This window comes from Nothobranchius furzeri, chromosome 3 (assembly GCF_043380555.1).
Source record: "Nothobranchius furzeri strain GRZ-AD chromosome 3, NfurGRZ-RIMD1, whole genome shotgun sequence".
Lineage (NCBI taxonomy): Eukaryota > Metazoa > Chordata > Actinopteri > Cyprinodontiformes > Nothobranchiidae > Nothobranchius > Nothobranchius furzeri.
Window position 1 is genome coordinate 4,663,549 of NC_091743.1, and position 15,956 is coordinate 4,679,504.

Consider the following 15,956-nt stretch of genomic DNA (forward strand, 5'->3'; position numbering starts at 1 on the left):
TTTGTAGGCAGGCTGTCCTGACAACATGTAGAAGAATTTAGGGTATTTACTGTGTCATTCAGTGTTTAAGTACTAATCAGGGTAAAAGTTGCTATTCTGGCCAGGCTGTTGCTGTGTGGCTGTGTCAGTGGTCTGTAGCAGTTGCTTTATGAAGACAAGATGAATAGTTCTCTACAAGGACTCGGCTCTCATTGTTCACTTTTAAAGCCCTTTGATGTGTTCATGAACGTCACATCACTATTCTACAATTTTTATTGTCCTTGAGGACTGTCCAGCGCATCTGTCCTAGCAGCTGCTGCATAAGTACCTGACTGAAGTCTGGATCTGTCCCTCCATCCAACTTATGATGCTCCTCTCTCTCCTCTTCTGCCTCAGAGCTGCTGGCATTCAGCTCTGGAGCAGCATCCTTCATCTGTGAACAAAATTCAGTAGCATCATTATCTACAGCCAAGGGCCAAACTCCTCTGTCAAAAGTGAAGCAAAGAAGGAAGTGACTAAAGTTGCAGTTCCACCCTCATCCACTAGAGGCTGGTTCCAAAACAGAGAAATCCTCTTTGCCTCCCATGTTAAAAATGCCAACTTCACAGTAGAAAAATCATGTTTACAGCCTGGCTGAAAAAACATTTTAGGTTTAACAGATATAGTTTACAGTCGTGACAACTCAGAGGGTGAATTTTACGTAACACTTCTGCTTGGGTGTAATGAAATCTTGAAGTTATGAATAATTATACTTGATTGACATGGGGCATGAGCATCAGAGCTAGCGCTAGCAACAAGCTCCAGGGAAGGCCTCAGCCTGGGACTCACATTAATAGATGTTTGGACATTTAGACTCTGAACTTTAGTTGTGTCCTTTGTGTTTTCCTGCTTGGATGATAGTAATTGCACAGAGCTGTGGTTACTGATTGAAATAACAGACCATCTAAGAAGTCTCTGCTTCACTTTTATTTTTTGATCCATTTTTATTGGTAAGTAATGGCCTGTATTTGATACAACACCTTCGAGTCCTGGAACCCTCCAAGGCGCTTTACAACACAATCATTCATTCACACACATTCACACCATGGTGGGGATGAGCTACAACGTAGCCACAGCTTCCCTGGGGCACACTGACAGAGGCTAGTCTGCTATACACAGGAGCCACCGGTCCCTCCGACCGCCACCAGCAGGTGAGGAGGGTTAAGTGTCTTGCTCAAGGACACAGCAACAGAATGAGCGGAGCTGAAGCCTGCAACCTTCAGATTATGGGACAAGGACTTAACTCCTGTGCCACCGTTGGCCCATGTAAAGTAAAAATATTTTCTGTATTTTAATTCCCTTGTTGAAGTATTTACCATGGCGCTGCTTTAAATGTGATGTGTTGGTTGGGCTGGGTACCAAAACTCTGCACTGTAGTGTGTGATTGGTAAGTCAGGAAAGGAGTGAGTGAAGGCTGATTGCAGCAGGGAAGCTGATTGACTGCAGCCGTGGGCAGCTGGAACGCTTGGAGGAAATGGGATAAGAGGAGAGGTTGCATGAGCCACATGAGAGACGGGGGAACAGAGCTTGCTGGTAGTAAACCGGGTAGTCGCCCAGCCATTGGTGGGGATAGGGATGGATACCTTTCACATTTCAATCAATTTGGTACCAACTCTCGGTATCTAATGGGCCATTCCCATCTGTACCGGGTCGGCCCGGGCCGGGTAGTGTAGGTTGTTTACATATCTGGGTGGCCTGGTATTTTTCCGGGCCAACCAAGGCTCATTCTCAGCCCTCTTCTCGAGGGGGTCTGCTTCAGGCCGACCAGGGCCAACACACCCACTGCTGACAGCAAATTCACACCTTCCATTAAAGCAAGCCTCTGATTGGTGGGTAGAATCAGCCCACATGGGCTTAAGACAAGGATGTGTGGAATCAACCGGGCCAGGCTGGGGCCGACTGGGGCTACCCGGCCCGGGCCGACCTGGTACAGATGGGAATGGCCCATAATTGGTACCGGTGTCCTGGTACCAATTTTCAATACCTTGGAGTGTTTAATAATTAGTTAGTTCTCTTTTTTTAACCACACACACACACACACACACACACACACACACACACACACACACACACACACACACACACACACACACACACATTGTGTGTGTGTACAGTACAGGCCAACAAGTGCTAAACACCTCTGGGAACTCCTTCCACACTGCTGGAAAGCCATTTCAGGTGACTAATGGGCTCGACACACGGGAGGCGACAAACGACCGCGATCAGCGAAATTTGTCGCTGTCGCTTTTATTACCTGTCACACGGGAGGCGATCTGCGGTAGCGGCCAGCGGCAAAGCCGTCTACGCGTTCTGTTCCATGGCGAAATTGAAACTTCCGTTGTTTTGTTTGGCTGTGTCAGGTTGGAGGGAATTAAGGTTATTTAAGCGGTTCAGAGTTAATAAAGTGGTAGATATGATGTTTCGCAAGGTGCTGCTAGAGTTATGTGAAATCTTACTTCTGATTTTACTATAAAACATAATAATAATCAACTTCTCCTTCATGTTTGCTCGGAGATGTGCGGAGCATTATGTCCGCTCATTGGTCAGTGAATGAAACCTCCGCTGATTGGTCCTCGCCCAAGCGACAGCGATGAAAAGTTGAAAATGTTTCAACTTTCTGGGATCGCGTCGCTGGGTCGTCCATGCACGACAAGTGCACGAGTGCAAACTTTCACACGCACGTTTTTCGCATTTCGCTTGGTAGGAGAGACCCGCGATTATCGCTTTGTCTCGCATGTCTCATTGAAAATGAATGGAGGAGAGGCGATGTCGCCTCCCATGTGTCGAGCCCATAACTCTTGAAGTTCATCAGGAGAATACTAAGAGTGTGCAAAGCAGTAATCAGAGCAAAGGGTGGCTATTTAGAAGAAAATGGAATATAAAACATGTTTTCAGTTATTTCACCTTTTTTGGTTAAGTACATAATAGTTTCTAAATGATGCAAAAACAAACCCAGCTCCATGAACTCCTAATCCTCTTCTAATCCCTCTGGAATAACTCTGATGAGACCAAGTATTACAAACTACAGATAAAACTAAAGGAAACTTCGATACAATACAACAGTTTGTATCTTAATATTGTGCTGTTTCACAAACTAAACCAGCTCTATGTTCTCCTTTTCCTTTCTCCTCTGGACAACCTGTGTGACAGTGCGTCCTTGTAGTTTTATAAACTGTGTGATGGTGCGTCCTTGTAGTTTTATAAACTGTGTGACGGTGGGTCCTTGTAGTTTTATAAACTGTGTGACGGTGGGTCCTTGTAGTTTTATAAACTGTGTGACGGTGGGTCCTTGTAGTTTTATAAACTGTGTGACGGTGGGTCCTTGTAGTTTTATAAACTGTGTGACGGTGGGTCCTTGTAGTTTTATAAACTGTGTGACGGTGGGTCCTTGTAGTTTTATAAACTGTGTGACGGTGGGTCCTTGTAGTTTTATAAACTATGTGACGTGGGTCCTTGTAGTTTTATAAACTGTGTGACGTGGGTCCTTGTAGTTTTATAAACTGCTGATTACACTGAAGCAAACATCTCTGCTGTGAACTAAATTTACTATGTATCTTCATTCTTTTTGCCGTTCAATTTCGAACTGTTAATTTTTCCTAATTGGAAGTGGGAATTTTCAAATTACAGGGAGGAAGCAAATGCACCATTAGTTGATAGCGCTAATGTATCAAGCTAATGTCAAAGTTGGGCATTTTATGCAGTGCTCCTTTATTGCGCAGAAGTCAGTGTTTGCTGTGGTTACCAATTGCATGCTTTTTTGAGATGTTTGCTTGTTTACTTGCATGGATTTGTTTTTTTTTTTTGTTTGTTTGTTTGAGCATGGGACAATGAACTTCCGATTGAGAGCAGCTGTGCAGCTCATAATCACAGACTATACGGCTCCGGATTGGACCACTGAGGGGTTTGGACCTTTCATAAGGACACTGACAAGTGAAGGGTGTGTGCAGTGGAACAGGGAAAGCAGCAACAGAGCAGTAACGGGATCTGCCCTCCTGAAATCAGCTTGGATTACCGCACAGGTGATTTCTGTCTCCTGGGAGAGACCAGAGGACGCCGCGGGAGGATAATGATAAATGACCCACGCTTGTATAGCGCCTCTCAGAGTAAGGACTCCAAAGCACTTTACACTACAGTGTATCATTCATCCATTCACACACACATTCACACACTGGTGGGAATGAGCTACGATGTAGCCACAGCTGCCCTGGGGCACACTGACAGAGGCGAGGCTGCCGAGCACCAGTCCCTCCAGCCGTAAGACCAAAATAAGTCAACGTCCGCTAAACAGCTAAGTAAAGGAACATGAAATATTGTTGCTGCAACTGTGCCTGTGGATTCTGGGAGAAGTGAATGCTCCCCCTGAGGTATTTCCTTGTGTTTCCCTCACAGTGGCAGAGACAGAGCCGAGGAAAGAAGAGGAGCGGGACAGCGGCACACCCCCGGCTGATGATGCATTGGAGTGGACACAATCGTTGACGGAATGAGGCAGCCCCAGAAGAGGAAGTCGGGCCATATTTGGGAGACTATCATCAGCAGCGGAGATTGAGGGAAATCTGTGGAAGCCCCCCTGCAGGACAGGAAGGATAATACACCACACACCCATTCAAGTTCCAGTTTGGTGGGGACAAACTGTTTTAATCTGAGCTGCAAAGACTTGTTTTTTAGGACATTTTTTACAAACTGTGTGAGAATAAACCTTCTGATCGTACCATCCGGATTTAGTCTTTCTGTAACACTGAAGCTTTTATAAATGCTGGAATAAGGAAACCTGCATGGTGACGTTGTTGGCAGGATTCCAGCTCCATTGTTAAAGGATTTGAGAAAGCTAAACAATGGATGCTGCTCAGTGTAGTGCATCCTCACCGGCTACTGCACAGTTTGTCTTACCATGGTTTATGGGGGCTGTTTGGATTCCTAAATTTGACGGTTATCAAAGTAAATTTGGGGAATGGAGGGCTCAGGTGGAAGCCATGTTGCGGGCACAGGGGCTGAGCCAACAGCAGCAAGCAGATTTTATTATTGGTGCCTTAGAGGGGGAGCCCAAATGAGAGCTGCAGTTCATTAGTTCCAGAGATAAGGATATTGGACAGAAAGTTTTAGAAATTTTACAGACACTGCACACCAAACCAGTAACTAGAGCGCAGCTACGCGCCAGCTTCTTCAACTGTAGGTAGAAGCTAGAAGAGAACATTAGTTCTTTCATCTTGAGACTGAGAGAATTATTTTCCAGATGGCGGGAACGAGATGAGGCTGGTGCTGATGGTGATGAGGACCTTTTACTGGATCAGCTGATGGTGGGACTACAACCAGGACCAATAAAGCAAGAGTTGAGCAGACAACTGCGGCGCCGGGAGAACATGACGTTTTCCGAAGCTTGCAGAGAAGCACGGGCTATGGCCGAGGAACTGCAGGATGGGGATGTGGTTCTTTCCCAGAGGGTGGTTGCACCAGTCTCCAAGAGTCGAGACACTCGGATAAATGAAAAACAAGATGGCCAGATGCAGGCCAAGTGCCAGGCAGAGGTGATGGAAGACATGAATAAAGAACTTATGGAGCTGATGAAAGCTGTTGCAGTGGACCTCATGGAAGAAATGCGGACACAGATGGCCCTGAAGGATGTCCCTACAGTCCCAAGAACTGATCGTTTCCCAGCTTCAACACAGGCCCCTCGGGTGAGGTGACAGCAACCAGATAGGTCACCATCCTATCAGTGGGACGCTCAAGGTAGGCCCATCTGTCATAAATGTGGGGCAGTTGGATATGTACAATGTTACTGCTCCCAAAGATCATCCAGGCTGCAGGATTTTTAACCTCCCCCACGATTGAGGGCAAAGTTGTGGGGGTTGCCACTCAGGAGGAGCCCGCAACTCTTGTGGTGACTCAGTCCACATCTACTTTGGTTGGTGAGTGCCCTGATGTTACTGTTAAAATGAATGGCCACTCTATTCCCCTTATTCTTGATAATGGTTCTCAAGTGACGATGTTAAGCAAAAGTTTGTTTGCAAAGGGGACCAGTGTGACCAGCCCTGGCCACCTCCCTTGGTTGACGTTGTGAGCTACAAACGGCCTGAAGATCCCCTATATGGGCTATGCCTTTGTGGACTGCCAAGTAGGGAAAGTACATGTGCCTGAAAAGGGGGTAATTATTGTTGAGGATGACTGCCTGGGATCCAGTAAGGGTATGCTGGGCATGAACATTTGTCGGGCTGTTTGGTCTGCTCTCACGCAGGGAAGCCACCCGGGGCTGGCGGCATTCAAAACTATGGAACCTCTTAGAGACAGTGCTACAGAGTGGCAAGTGGGTATAACATTGGCCACATTAAGAGGTGGAAAGGTGCCCTGTAAGGTTTGCAATCCTAACCCTTACCAGTTGAAGTCCCGCAACGTCAGCCCTTTGCCCAAGTGTAGGAGGTGACGCAAGATGGCATAAAGAGGGAACAAGAATTGGTTCTCCACACAGTGGAACCAGACATGGTGGAAGTGTTGGTGAGCCGGTTAGGGGTTGCAGATACAGTTGATGACTTGAAGTCTCATCCTGTTATGTCATTGCAGGGAAATGGGCTGACATCCAACCAACAGACAGTGATGACCAGTCTGCTGCAGGAATGGGCCAAAGTGTTTTCCAGCCATGATGAGGATTTTGGCCGCACTGGGGTTGTGAAGCATCAAATCCCAACTGGAACTGTGCAGCCAAGTCGCGAGACGTATCGGCCTGTTCCACTGAGTCTTTATGCTGACCTACGTGCTCTGTTATCTGCTTCCTCTGGGGTCAATCTTTTGTAAATATGGCCTATCATTCCATCTCTATGCTGACGATTGCCAGATTTCCTCTCCATTGTGTCAGGAGAAAGGTCACTATCCAGTCCTTTGTGTCCTGTCTTAACGAGGTGAAGTCTTGGCTAATGGCCAACATTCTGCATCTGAATGAGGGAAAGACAGAGCTCATTGTTTTTCACCCCAACAGCAGTGCTGTGGGTCGTTATGTTGATCTTGGCCCTCTTTCTCCCTACTCAAAACCAGCTGTCACCAGTTTGGGGGTGAAAATTGATGCTGGACTTAAATTTGATGCTCACATCACCTTTGTGATCAGGTCCAGTTTCTTTCACCTGAGACGCCTTGCAAAAATCAAGCCTATGCTGTCAAGAGCCCACCTGGAGCGGGTACTGCATGCATTTGTAATTTCTAGGCTTGATTACTGCAACTCTCTCTATGCAGGGTTGTGTCAGTCATCACTGTGTTGCCTACAGGTTGTGCAGAACAGCGCAGCCAGGTTCCTGACTGGGACCAGGAAACGGGACCACATCAGTCCGGTTCTGGCCTCCCTGCACTGGCTTCCGGTCTGTTATCATTCACACTTCAAACTCCTCGTCTTTGTTTATAATTTCATCCAGGGTGGTGGTCCCCCCTATCTAGCCACACTCCTGAACAGACATTCCCCATCACGCGCTCTGCGCTCCTCCGACCTAGGCCTGCTCGCTGTCCCTCGTTCTAGGTGTCGTACTCGCGGGGACCGGGCTTTCTCAGTCCTAGCACCGTCACTCTGAAACCAGTTGCCACCCTCAGTTAGGCTTTCCCCCTCTCTGCCAGTCTTCAATGGGCCATTCCCATCTGTACCTGGTCGGCCCGAGCCGGGTAGCCCCAGTCGGCCCCAGCCTGGCCCGGTTGAATTCACACATCCTTGCCTTAAGCCCATGTGGGCTGATTCTACCCACCAATCAGAGGCTTGCTCTAATGGAAGGTGTGAATTTGCTGTCAGCAGTGGGTGTGTTGGCCCTGGTCGGCCTGAAGCAGACCCCCTCGAGAAGAGGGCTGAGAATGAGCCTTGGTTGGCCCGGAAAAATACCAGGCCACCCAGATATGTAAACAACCTACGCTACCCGGCCCGGGCCGACCCAGTAAAGATGGGAATGGCCCATAAGAGTCGCCAAAAAACCCACCTCCTCCGCTTGGCGTTTCCTGAATGTGTTTGAATTTGGCCCTCTTGTATGTTGATTTTATTTTCTTGTTTTCATTGGTTCACTCTATCCCTTGTTTTACCCATTTGTCTTCTACTAGAATGTTTTACCTTTTTTGCAATTTGTAATTTGAATTGCTTTTATTTTCGATTTATTCACCATATTTAACTTTCTCTTGCACCATGTTCAGCGCCTTGGGCTTCCCAATAGGGTTGCAGAAGGCGCATTATAAGCTTTGTTTGACTGATTGATTGATTGTTACAAAACATCAATCAATCAATCAATCCTTTATTAATCCCAGAGGGAAATTAGTTTCAGTACACACAATTAAGAGATCAGACAAGGGCAAGACACACATGACAAGAATTGGTGACTGTGGTAATTCGCAACCCGAGTTGCGCTACCTTAATAGAGATAAGAGGGTTACATGAGGATAGAGTCAGGTGGAGGGGAAAAAAGGCACTTCAGAGTTACCCTCCACCAGGAGGGCAGCTTTGCTCTGCAAAAAAACACCTAGCTAGGCTGAAGTCCACCAATCCGAAGGCGGGGGGGGGGGGGGGGGGGGGGGGGGGGAGTCGGGTTTTCACAGCATCTGTCTGCATTCCTTCGTGGGGGTCTTAGTTGCTTGCAGCTCAAGGCTTCCAGGGCGTCAGATTCAGATAACAAAAATTTGTTTGGGTCAGGCTGAGAAAATTTTCCTCTTTGCCTTCAGTTTTTAAACTGATCATTTCCAGTCCCTCGGTGAAGCCAATTTTAGGTTTTTAAACCTGTCCATACCGTCCGGTGACTCTCTCCGAGATGACATCCATTTTGCGCACCAATACCGGTATCGCAGCTAGAACATTGTTTAGCTTACGATTCACCTCGAGTAACGTCCCAGTATGAGAAGTCTCCACACGGACGGTGCTTTCCGTGGGTGCGGGTCGCCCTCCAATCGCTCCCGTCTTGCCAAATTTCCAGAAAACCAGATATCTTCCCACTCCAATCAGGAGAAATCCAGTGATCATCAGGCCGAATATCCACACGTCTTCGATGTCCTCAAAGGACAGCTGACTGAGGCATATGATCTTCCACTCCTTCCTGGAATCCAACATATATCCCACCGGGTGTGTCCCCTGTGGACATGTGGGAGCCCCCTGCTCCGTTCTAATTGTTGAAAAAATCTTATCGATCGCATTGAATGACCAGTTTATCAAATCCATGGTTGGTAAAAATAGAGTTTTTCAGAAGAAATGCAGAGAGGCGCTCTGTGGGCAGGCAGGACAAAGAGCCTTGGGAAAAAAAGATAAGGGAGCGAAAGAGGGAAGCATCTGTACTCCTCGAGTGCCTTGTGAAGAACATGATCAACAGTGGGATTGTGAAGGAGAACGCAACCCTTGGGCTGCACCAATTGTATTAGTGAAGAAGGATGGAAGCTGGTGCTTCTGCGTGGACTACAGGAGGCTGAACGCCCTGACCCACAAGGATGCGTACCCCTTGTCCCGTATCGAAGAATCCGACTGGGTTAAAAACTGCTAAATGGTACTCCACTTTAGACCTTGCAAGTGGTTACTGGCAAGTGGAGATGGACCCAGTCAATCAGAAGACTGCTGTTACTACACCTGTAGGCCTGTACGAGTTTGAACGGATGTCATTTGGCTTGTGCAATGCTCCTGCCACATTCCAGAGGCTGATGCAGTGCTGCCTGGGAAACACGGTAAATGAGTCTTTGCTAATTTACTTGGATGATGTGGTTGTGCTTTCTGCTGATTTTGACAGCCACGTGCGCCATCAGAGTGAAGTGTTCCAAAAGCTCCACCAACATGGATTGAAGTTGCAGCCCAAGTGCCACTTGTTCCAATGAAAGGTAACCTATCTTGGACATGTGATTAGTGAGGAAGGAGTGGCCACAGATCCAGCAAAGATGGCAGCCATGGAAGATTGGCCCATACATCAGACAGTAAAACAGGTGAAATCCTTTTTGGGCTTCGCTGGGTACTACTGGCATTTTATCCCAGCCTTCTCTAAACTCCAGCTACTGCAGCATCTCAACAAGGATGACCCAGATCGGCGCACAGAATTTGCTGAATGGGCTAAACAAGAAAAGATTTTGTTCAGTGATGAGGCAAACTTTTATGTGAATGGTGAAGTTAAAAAACAAAACCACCGCTATTGGTTTGACACAAACCCACATTGGATAGATCCCTCCAGGACTGCTGGAACAAATAAAGTGATGGTATGGTGTGATATATGGGGTACAAAGACAGTGGGGCCATTCTTCATCAATGGAAACCTCAAGGCCACTGGATATTTGAAATTGCTACATGATGATGTGTTTCCCTCTTTATGCGCTGAAGCTGGCACGTTCCCTGAGTTTTTCCAGCAAGATGGTGCATCACCACATTATGGGTGTCAGGTCTGAGCATTCCTAGATGAACAGTTTGCTGGAAAGTGGATTGGTTGTCGTGGGCCAGTTGAATGGCCCCCAAGATCTCCCGATCTGACCCCCTTAGACTCATCTTTGGGGGTCATTTGAAGGCAATTGTCTAAGGTGTGAAGATACGAGATGTGCAACACCTGAAACTACGGATACTGGAAGCCTGTGCTGGCATTTCTCCTGGGGTGTTGCTATCAGTGTGTGAAAAGTGGGAGAAGAGGGTTGTATTGACAATCCAACACAATGGGCAGCACACTGAACATTTTATAAGTGGTCAGAAACTTGTAAATAACTCATGAAAGAATAAAGTTTTGTTCAAACCAAGCACACCATTGTTTTTCTTGTGAAATTCTCAATAAGTTTGATGTGTCACATGACCCTCTTCCTATTGAAAAAAACTAAAGTTGGATCCAAGATGGCCAACTTCAAAATGGCCACCATGGTCAACACCCATCTTGAAAAGATTGCCCCCTCACATATACTAATGTGCCACAAACAGGACGTTAACATCACCAACCATTCCCATTTTATTAAGATGTATCCATATAAATGGCCCACCCTGTAATTTGTCATCTTCAAAGGTGTGCCCCTTGTCCTTCAGGTGTAGGTGGACTACAGAGCCTTGACCTGAAGAGGTGGCTCTCCTGTGTTGTGCCATGCTCTTGTGTAATTGTTGTTTAGTTTGCCTGATGTAAAGGTCTGGACAGTCCTCACTATACTGGACTGCATAAACGACACCACTGAGCTTCTGTTTGGGTGTTTTGTCTTTTGGATGGACCAGTTTCTGTCTGAGGGTGTTGTTGGTTTAAAGTTTACCGGTGTTGAGGGTCTGCCCTCATAAGAAATTGCTACTCAGTATTTTCTCCAAAAGACTGTGTCATCTGCTCTGAAAAGCTGGAATATATTCCAGCGCCAGCATGCCCTCATGAGAAAATTGCTACGCAGCATTTTCTCCAAAAACTGTGTCATCTGCGCTCTGAAAAAGCAGATAATAAATTCCAGCGCCAAGAGAGACTTCATTTCCCATGATTCCTTGAGCCGGAAGCAACAAGATGACGTCACCGTCGAACCCAGGAACACAAGTTCTGCGCATGTGCGAGAGCCGCACAGAGTCTTCCCGCCCGACCGCTGAAAGCTATAAATCCCAGCGAAATGAAACTTAACTCCATCTTTTGTTCCAGTTCAACTGGCGTGAAGAGGCACTCGTTTTCCAGCTCCGGACTCAGGCACGAGGCCTGACGGCTGAAGAGCAGCGGAAAACCATCAGATCTGCTCTCTTTGTGTTCAGCTTCAGCTGATGTTTGGAGAGGTCGCTCGCTGCTACGACTGAACGCACAGACGGAGGCCGAGCCGCTGGAATCAACGGAGAAACCATCTGACCTGCAGCGCGAACACAAAATGGGACGCCTTGGGGTTCGACACGCAAGCTTTTGTTTTTTTTCCTATTTCTCTTCCTTCCGTTTCTTCTAATAAGTTCAGAATAAGCAACCAGACCGCGCAATTGCTTCAAATTACCAGACGGCTTTCCTTCTCCGTACCAAAAACGCCATTGGATCATCTTGAAGAGTAAGCCGTTTTGTTTGTCATTGTTTAATATCTTAAATAGTGTTATGCTGTGGCCAGGCTGACAAACTATTAGATATTCATTTATGATTGATCTTTTTGTGTTGTTTCTTGATTTAAATGAAGCGGTTTTTGAAGTTTGGTTTAAGTTACTGTGACTGAACGTGCTTCGAAGTTTAAAGTGCAAGTTGCCCACCCACCCACACACACACACACACACACATACTTGTTTTCAGTGTTTAGGAGGACACAAGACTAAAACACAACCATCCATTGGGGTCAGATTGTTTTATGGTATCATTTCATTGTTTCATTGTTGTTATTCATTTGATAAAATCAGTTGGTTGACATTGATTGATTAACACTTTAGAAGGAGCTGAAGTGAATATATTAGTTAATAAAGGTCATTGCCAATTAAGATTTTGTCTCAGGTAATTTGTTTGTGTGATATATAAATTCAACTGCAGCTCGTTAGGATTTACGGAACGTTTAGACGAGATTGATAAGAGGTTTGGATTCATTTCCCTTTCAAATTCAAAGGGTGGTGCCCCGAGGATATCTCCGGATATCCTAATTACGTAATAAAATCGGTAAATATTTCCATATTTACGAATTTTATTGAAGAATCCAAAAAGTAAGTAAAAGCTTACAAATTATTCGTTGACCAATAACCCCCGAACACCGGGATGTTGTGTTTGGAGAAGATTCTTCTAAATGTTTCTATTTGTCCATTTCTGTATTGTCTGGGAGTGACCAGATGTGTGGCACAGACAAGATGGCGGTGCAGGGAACTACACATTGGCCTTCAATTCAACTCTTCAGAAACCTATGGATGATGTCGCAGAGGGTTGGCCTCTAATTTCTACAGGCATTGGCTACAGGAAATCTGTGGATCTGATAGGAAACAGATGCTCGTTTTGGGTTCTCACCCCTTTATCTTCAAGGACTTTGCGGATGTAGATTGTTGCTTGGGTATACTCCCTGAGATCCCGCTGTTGCTGGAACAAGAAGCTCTCTCTGCACTCCCAACACAGTTCTAAACACGGAGACAAAAATCACTAGAATTACAGGTCTCAGACAGGGTACTGGTGTCTCTACCGGTCCCAGACAGGAAACTGGTGTCTCTACCGGCCCCAGACAGGAGCCTTATGTCTCTACCGGTCCCAGACAGGAAACTGGTGTCTCTACCGGTCCCAGAGAGAGAAATGGTGTCTATAGCGGTCCCACACAGGGTACTGGTGTCTCTACCACTCCCAGAAAGGAGACTTATGTCTCTACCGGTCCCAGACAGGAAACTGGTGTGTCTACTGGTACCAGACAGAGAATTGGTGTCTATAGCGTCCTCAGACAGGGTACTGCTGTCTCTACTGGTCCCAGACAGGAGACTTATGTGTCTACCAGTCCCAGACAGGAAACCGGTGTCTATACTGGTCCCAGACAGAGAATTGGTGTCTATAGCGTCCTCAGATAGGGTACTGGTGTCTCTACCGGTCCCAGACAGGAGACTTATATGTCTACCAGTCCCAGACAGGAAACTGGTGTCTATACTGATCCTAGAAAGGAAACGGGTGTCTCTACGGGTCCTTGACAGGGAACCGGTGTCTATACCAGTCCTAGACAGGGAACCGTTGTCTATATCAGTCCTAGACAGGAAAGTTGTGTCTATACTGGTCCCAGACAGGAAACTGGTGTCTATACTGGTCCCAGACAGGGGACTGGTGTCTCTATGGGTCCCAGACAGGGGATTGGTGTCTCTATGGGTCCCAGACAGGGGGCCAGTGTCTCTATGGGTCCCAGACAGGGAACCGGTGTCTATACCGGTCCCAGACAGGAAAGTTGTGTCTATACTGGTCCCAGACAGGGAACTGGTGTCTACACTGGTCCCAGACAGGGGACTGGTGTCTCTAAGGGTCCCAGAAAGGGAACCGGTGTCTATACCGGTCCCAGACAAGAAAGTTACGTCTATACCGGTCCCAGACAGGGAACCGGTGTCTATAACAGTCCCAGACAGGCAGGAAAGTTGTGTCTATACCGGTCCCAGACAGGGAACCGGTGTCTATACCGGTCCCAGACAGGAAAGTTGTGTCTATACTGGTCCCAGAAAGGGAACTGATGTCTATACTGGTCCCAGACAGGGGACTGGTATCTGTATTGGTACCAGACAGGGGACTGGTGTCTCTAAGGGTCCCAGAAAGGGAACCGGTGTCTATACCGGTCCCAGACAGGAAAGTTGTGTTTATACCGGTCACAGACAGGGAACCGGTGTCTATACTAGTCCTATACAGGGAACTGGTGTCTATACTGGTCCCAGACAGGGGACTGGTGTCTATACTGGTCCCAGACAGGAAACCGGTGTCGATACCGGTCCCAGACAGGAAAGTTGTGTCTATACCACTCACAGACAGGGAACCGGTGTCTATACCGGTCCCAGACAGGAAAGTTGTGTCTATACCACTCACAGACAGGGAACCGGTGTCTATACCGGTCCCAGACAGGAAAGTTGTGTCTATACCACTCACAGACAGGGAACCGGTGTCTATACCGGTCCCAGACAGGAAAGTTGTGTCTATACCGCTCACAGACAGGAAACCGGTGTCTATACCGGTCCCAGACAGGAAAGTTGTGTCTATACCGGTCACAGACAGGGAACCGGTGTCTATACTAGTCCTATACAGGGAACCGGTGCCTATACTGGTCCCAGACAGGGAACCAGTGTCTATACTGGTCCCAGACAGGGAACCGGTGTCTATACCGGTCCCAGACAGGGAACTTGTGTCTATACTGGACCCAGACAGGAAAGTGGTGTCTATACCAGTCCTAGACAAGGAACTGGTGTCTATACTGGTCCCAGATAGGAAACTGGTGTCTATACTGGTTGCAGACACTACATGTGAAGGTATAAGGGTAGAAATTTGCTGGAGCTCAGAGATCTTACCAGGCTGGGTGGTGAACTGGGCGGAGCCATCGTTAGATGTGCTTTGTTTCAAGCAGTGGATGGATATTGAGTGGTCAACAATGAAGAGCCTGCTGATCACCTCCCACTCGTCAGGCCAAAGCAACGTTACACTATACAGGACAAAGCATAAAGCAGCTTTTCTCTTACATATGCAAACATGTCACAGAAAAAAGTGAAGAAACTTTGTGTAGGGATGTAGTGGGATGACCTAAACCTTTAGCTGTATTGCTAGTTCCATGATGTCTGAATGTATAATCTGCATGAGCTATACCTGATGTTCAAGCTGGCATCCCAGCAGCATAACAAACACTTGCTAGTTTCACTAAAGACATGGAAGAACCCACTCATGTTTTCAAATCTTTTCTGAGGGTTATGGATTCCCAATCTAACCCTCTGGTTAGGGTTTGGGTTAGAAAAGCTGTGAGTGTCACCTGCAGCTCCCAAAGGGAAAAACTTCAATATGACTGAAAAACAAATAGTTAAAGTGGTAAGGCTACAAAAGCAAGCTGCATAAAGAGCTAACTTAAACCGTTTTATTCATGCATCAAAACAATGAGCTAACATAGTATAGCTAGACTGTATAGCAGGGGTCTCCAACACGAAAGTCACTCACCTGGAAGCAGCCAGCAAGCCGTCCTGCCGGACTTGTAAATTTAATGGCAAGCCATCTGTTTTCTGTAAAATCTAATCTAAAATTAGCCTTTTGTGGAAGTAAAATAGGAATCTGATTATGGCCCAAATCTTTCAGCAAACATGTTTTATCTGCGATAACAGCTTATGAAGATGATAGTGTAGTTTAAAGATATTTCCCTTAACCGTTTCAGCTGATTATCTCATCTTAATGATGCAACACGATTTTAAAATCTCTCTCCCACCACTCTCCACGCATGCTTTCAACACCTGTTTTTCCCCCCTCAAAGCTCTTTCACGCTCCAGCACTCTAGGTGGCAGCACTGCACCTCCTAAGTTGGATGCCAGCTACATTGGCAGTGGCCACCAGGCAAGGAGAAGAAGCTGAAGCAGAGAGGGGGCAAAGGAAGTAGAAAAA

General features: G+C 46.8%; 1 protein-coding gene across 8 annotated transcripts in view; it reads right to left on the bottom strand.

The window, feature by feature from the left end:
- Positions 1-15,956, bottom strand: part of usp48 (ubiquitin specific peptidase 48) — a 157,396-nt gene that overhangs the window by 26,501 nt on the left and 114,939 nt on the right. For all 8 annotated transcript variants that reach the window (XR_011520076.1, XR_011520077.1, XR_011520075.1 and 5 more), the window contains 3 exons: positions 14,888-15,018; positions 12,882-12,988; positions 308-412 (listed from right to left, as the gene is read on the bottom strand). Coding sequence is in view for 2 of the 8 variants with exons in the window: in XM_070549125.1 (XP_070405226.1) it covers positions 308-412; positions 12,882-12,988; positions 14,888-15,018 (343 nt within the window). In the remaining 6 variants the exon portion in view is untranslated. The remainder of the gene's footprint in view (positions 1-307; positions 413-12,881; positions 12,989-14,887; positions 15,019-15,956) is intronic.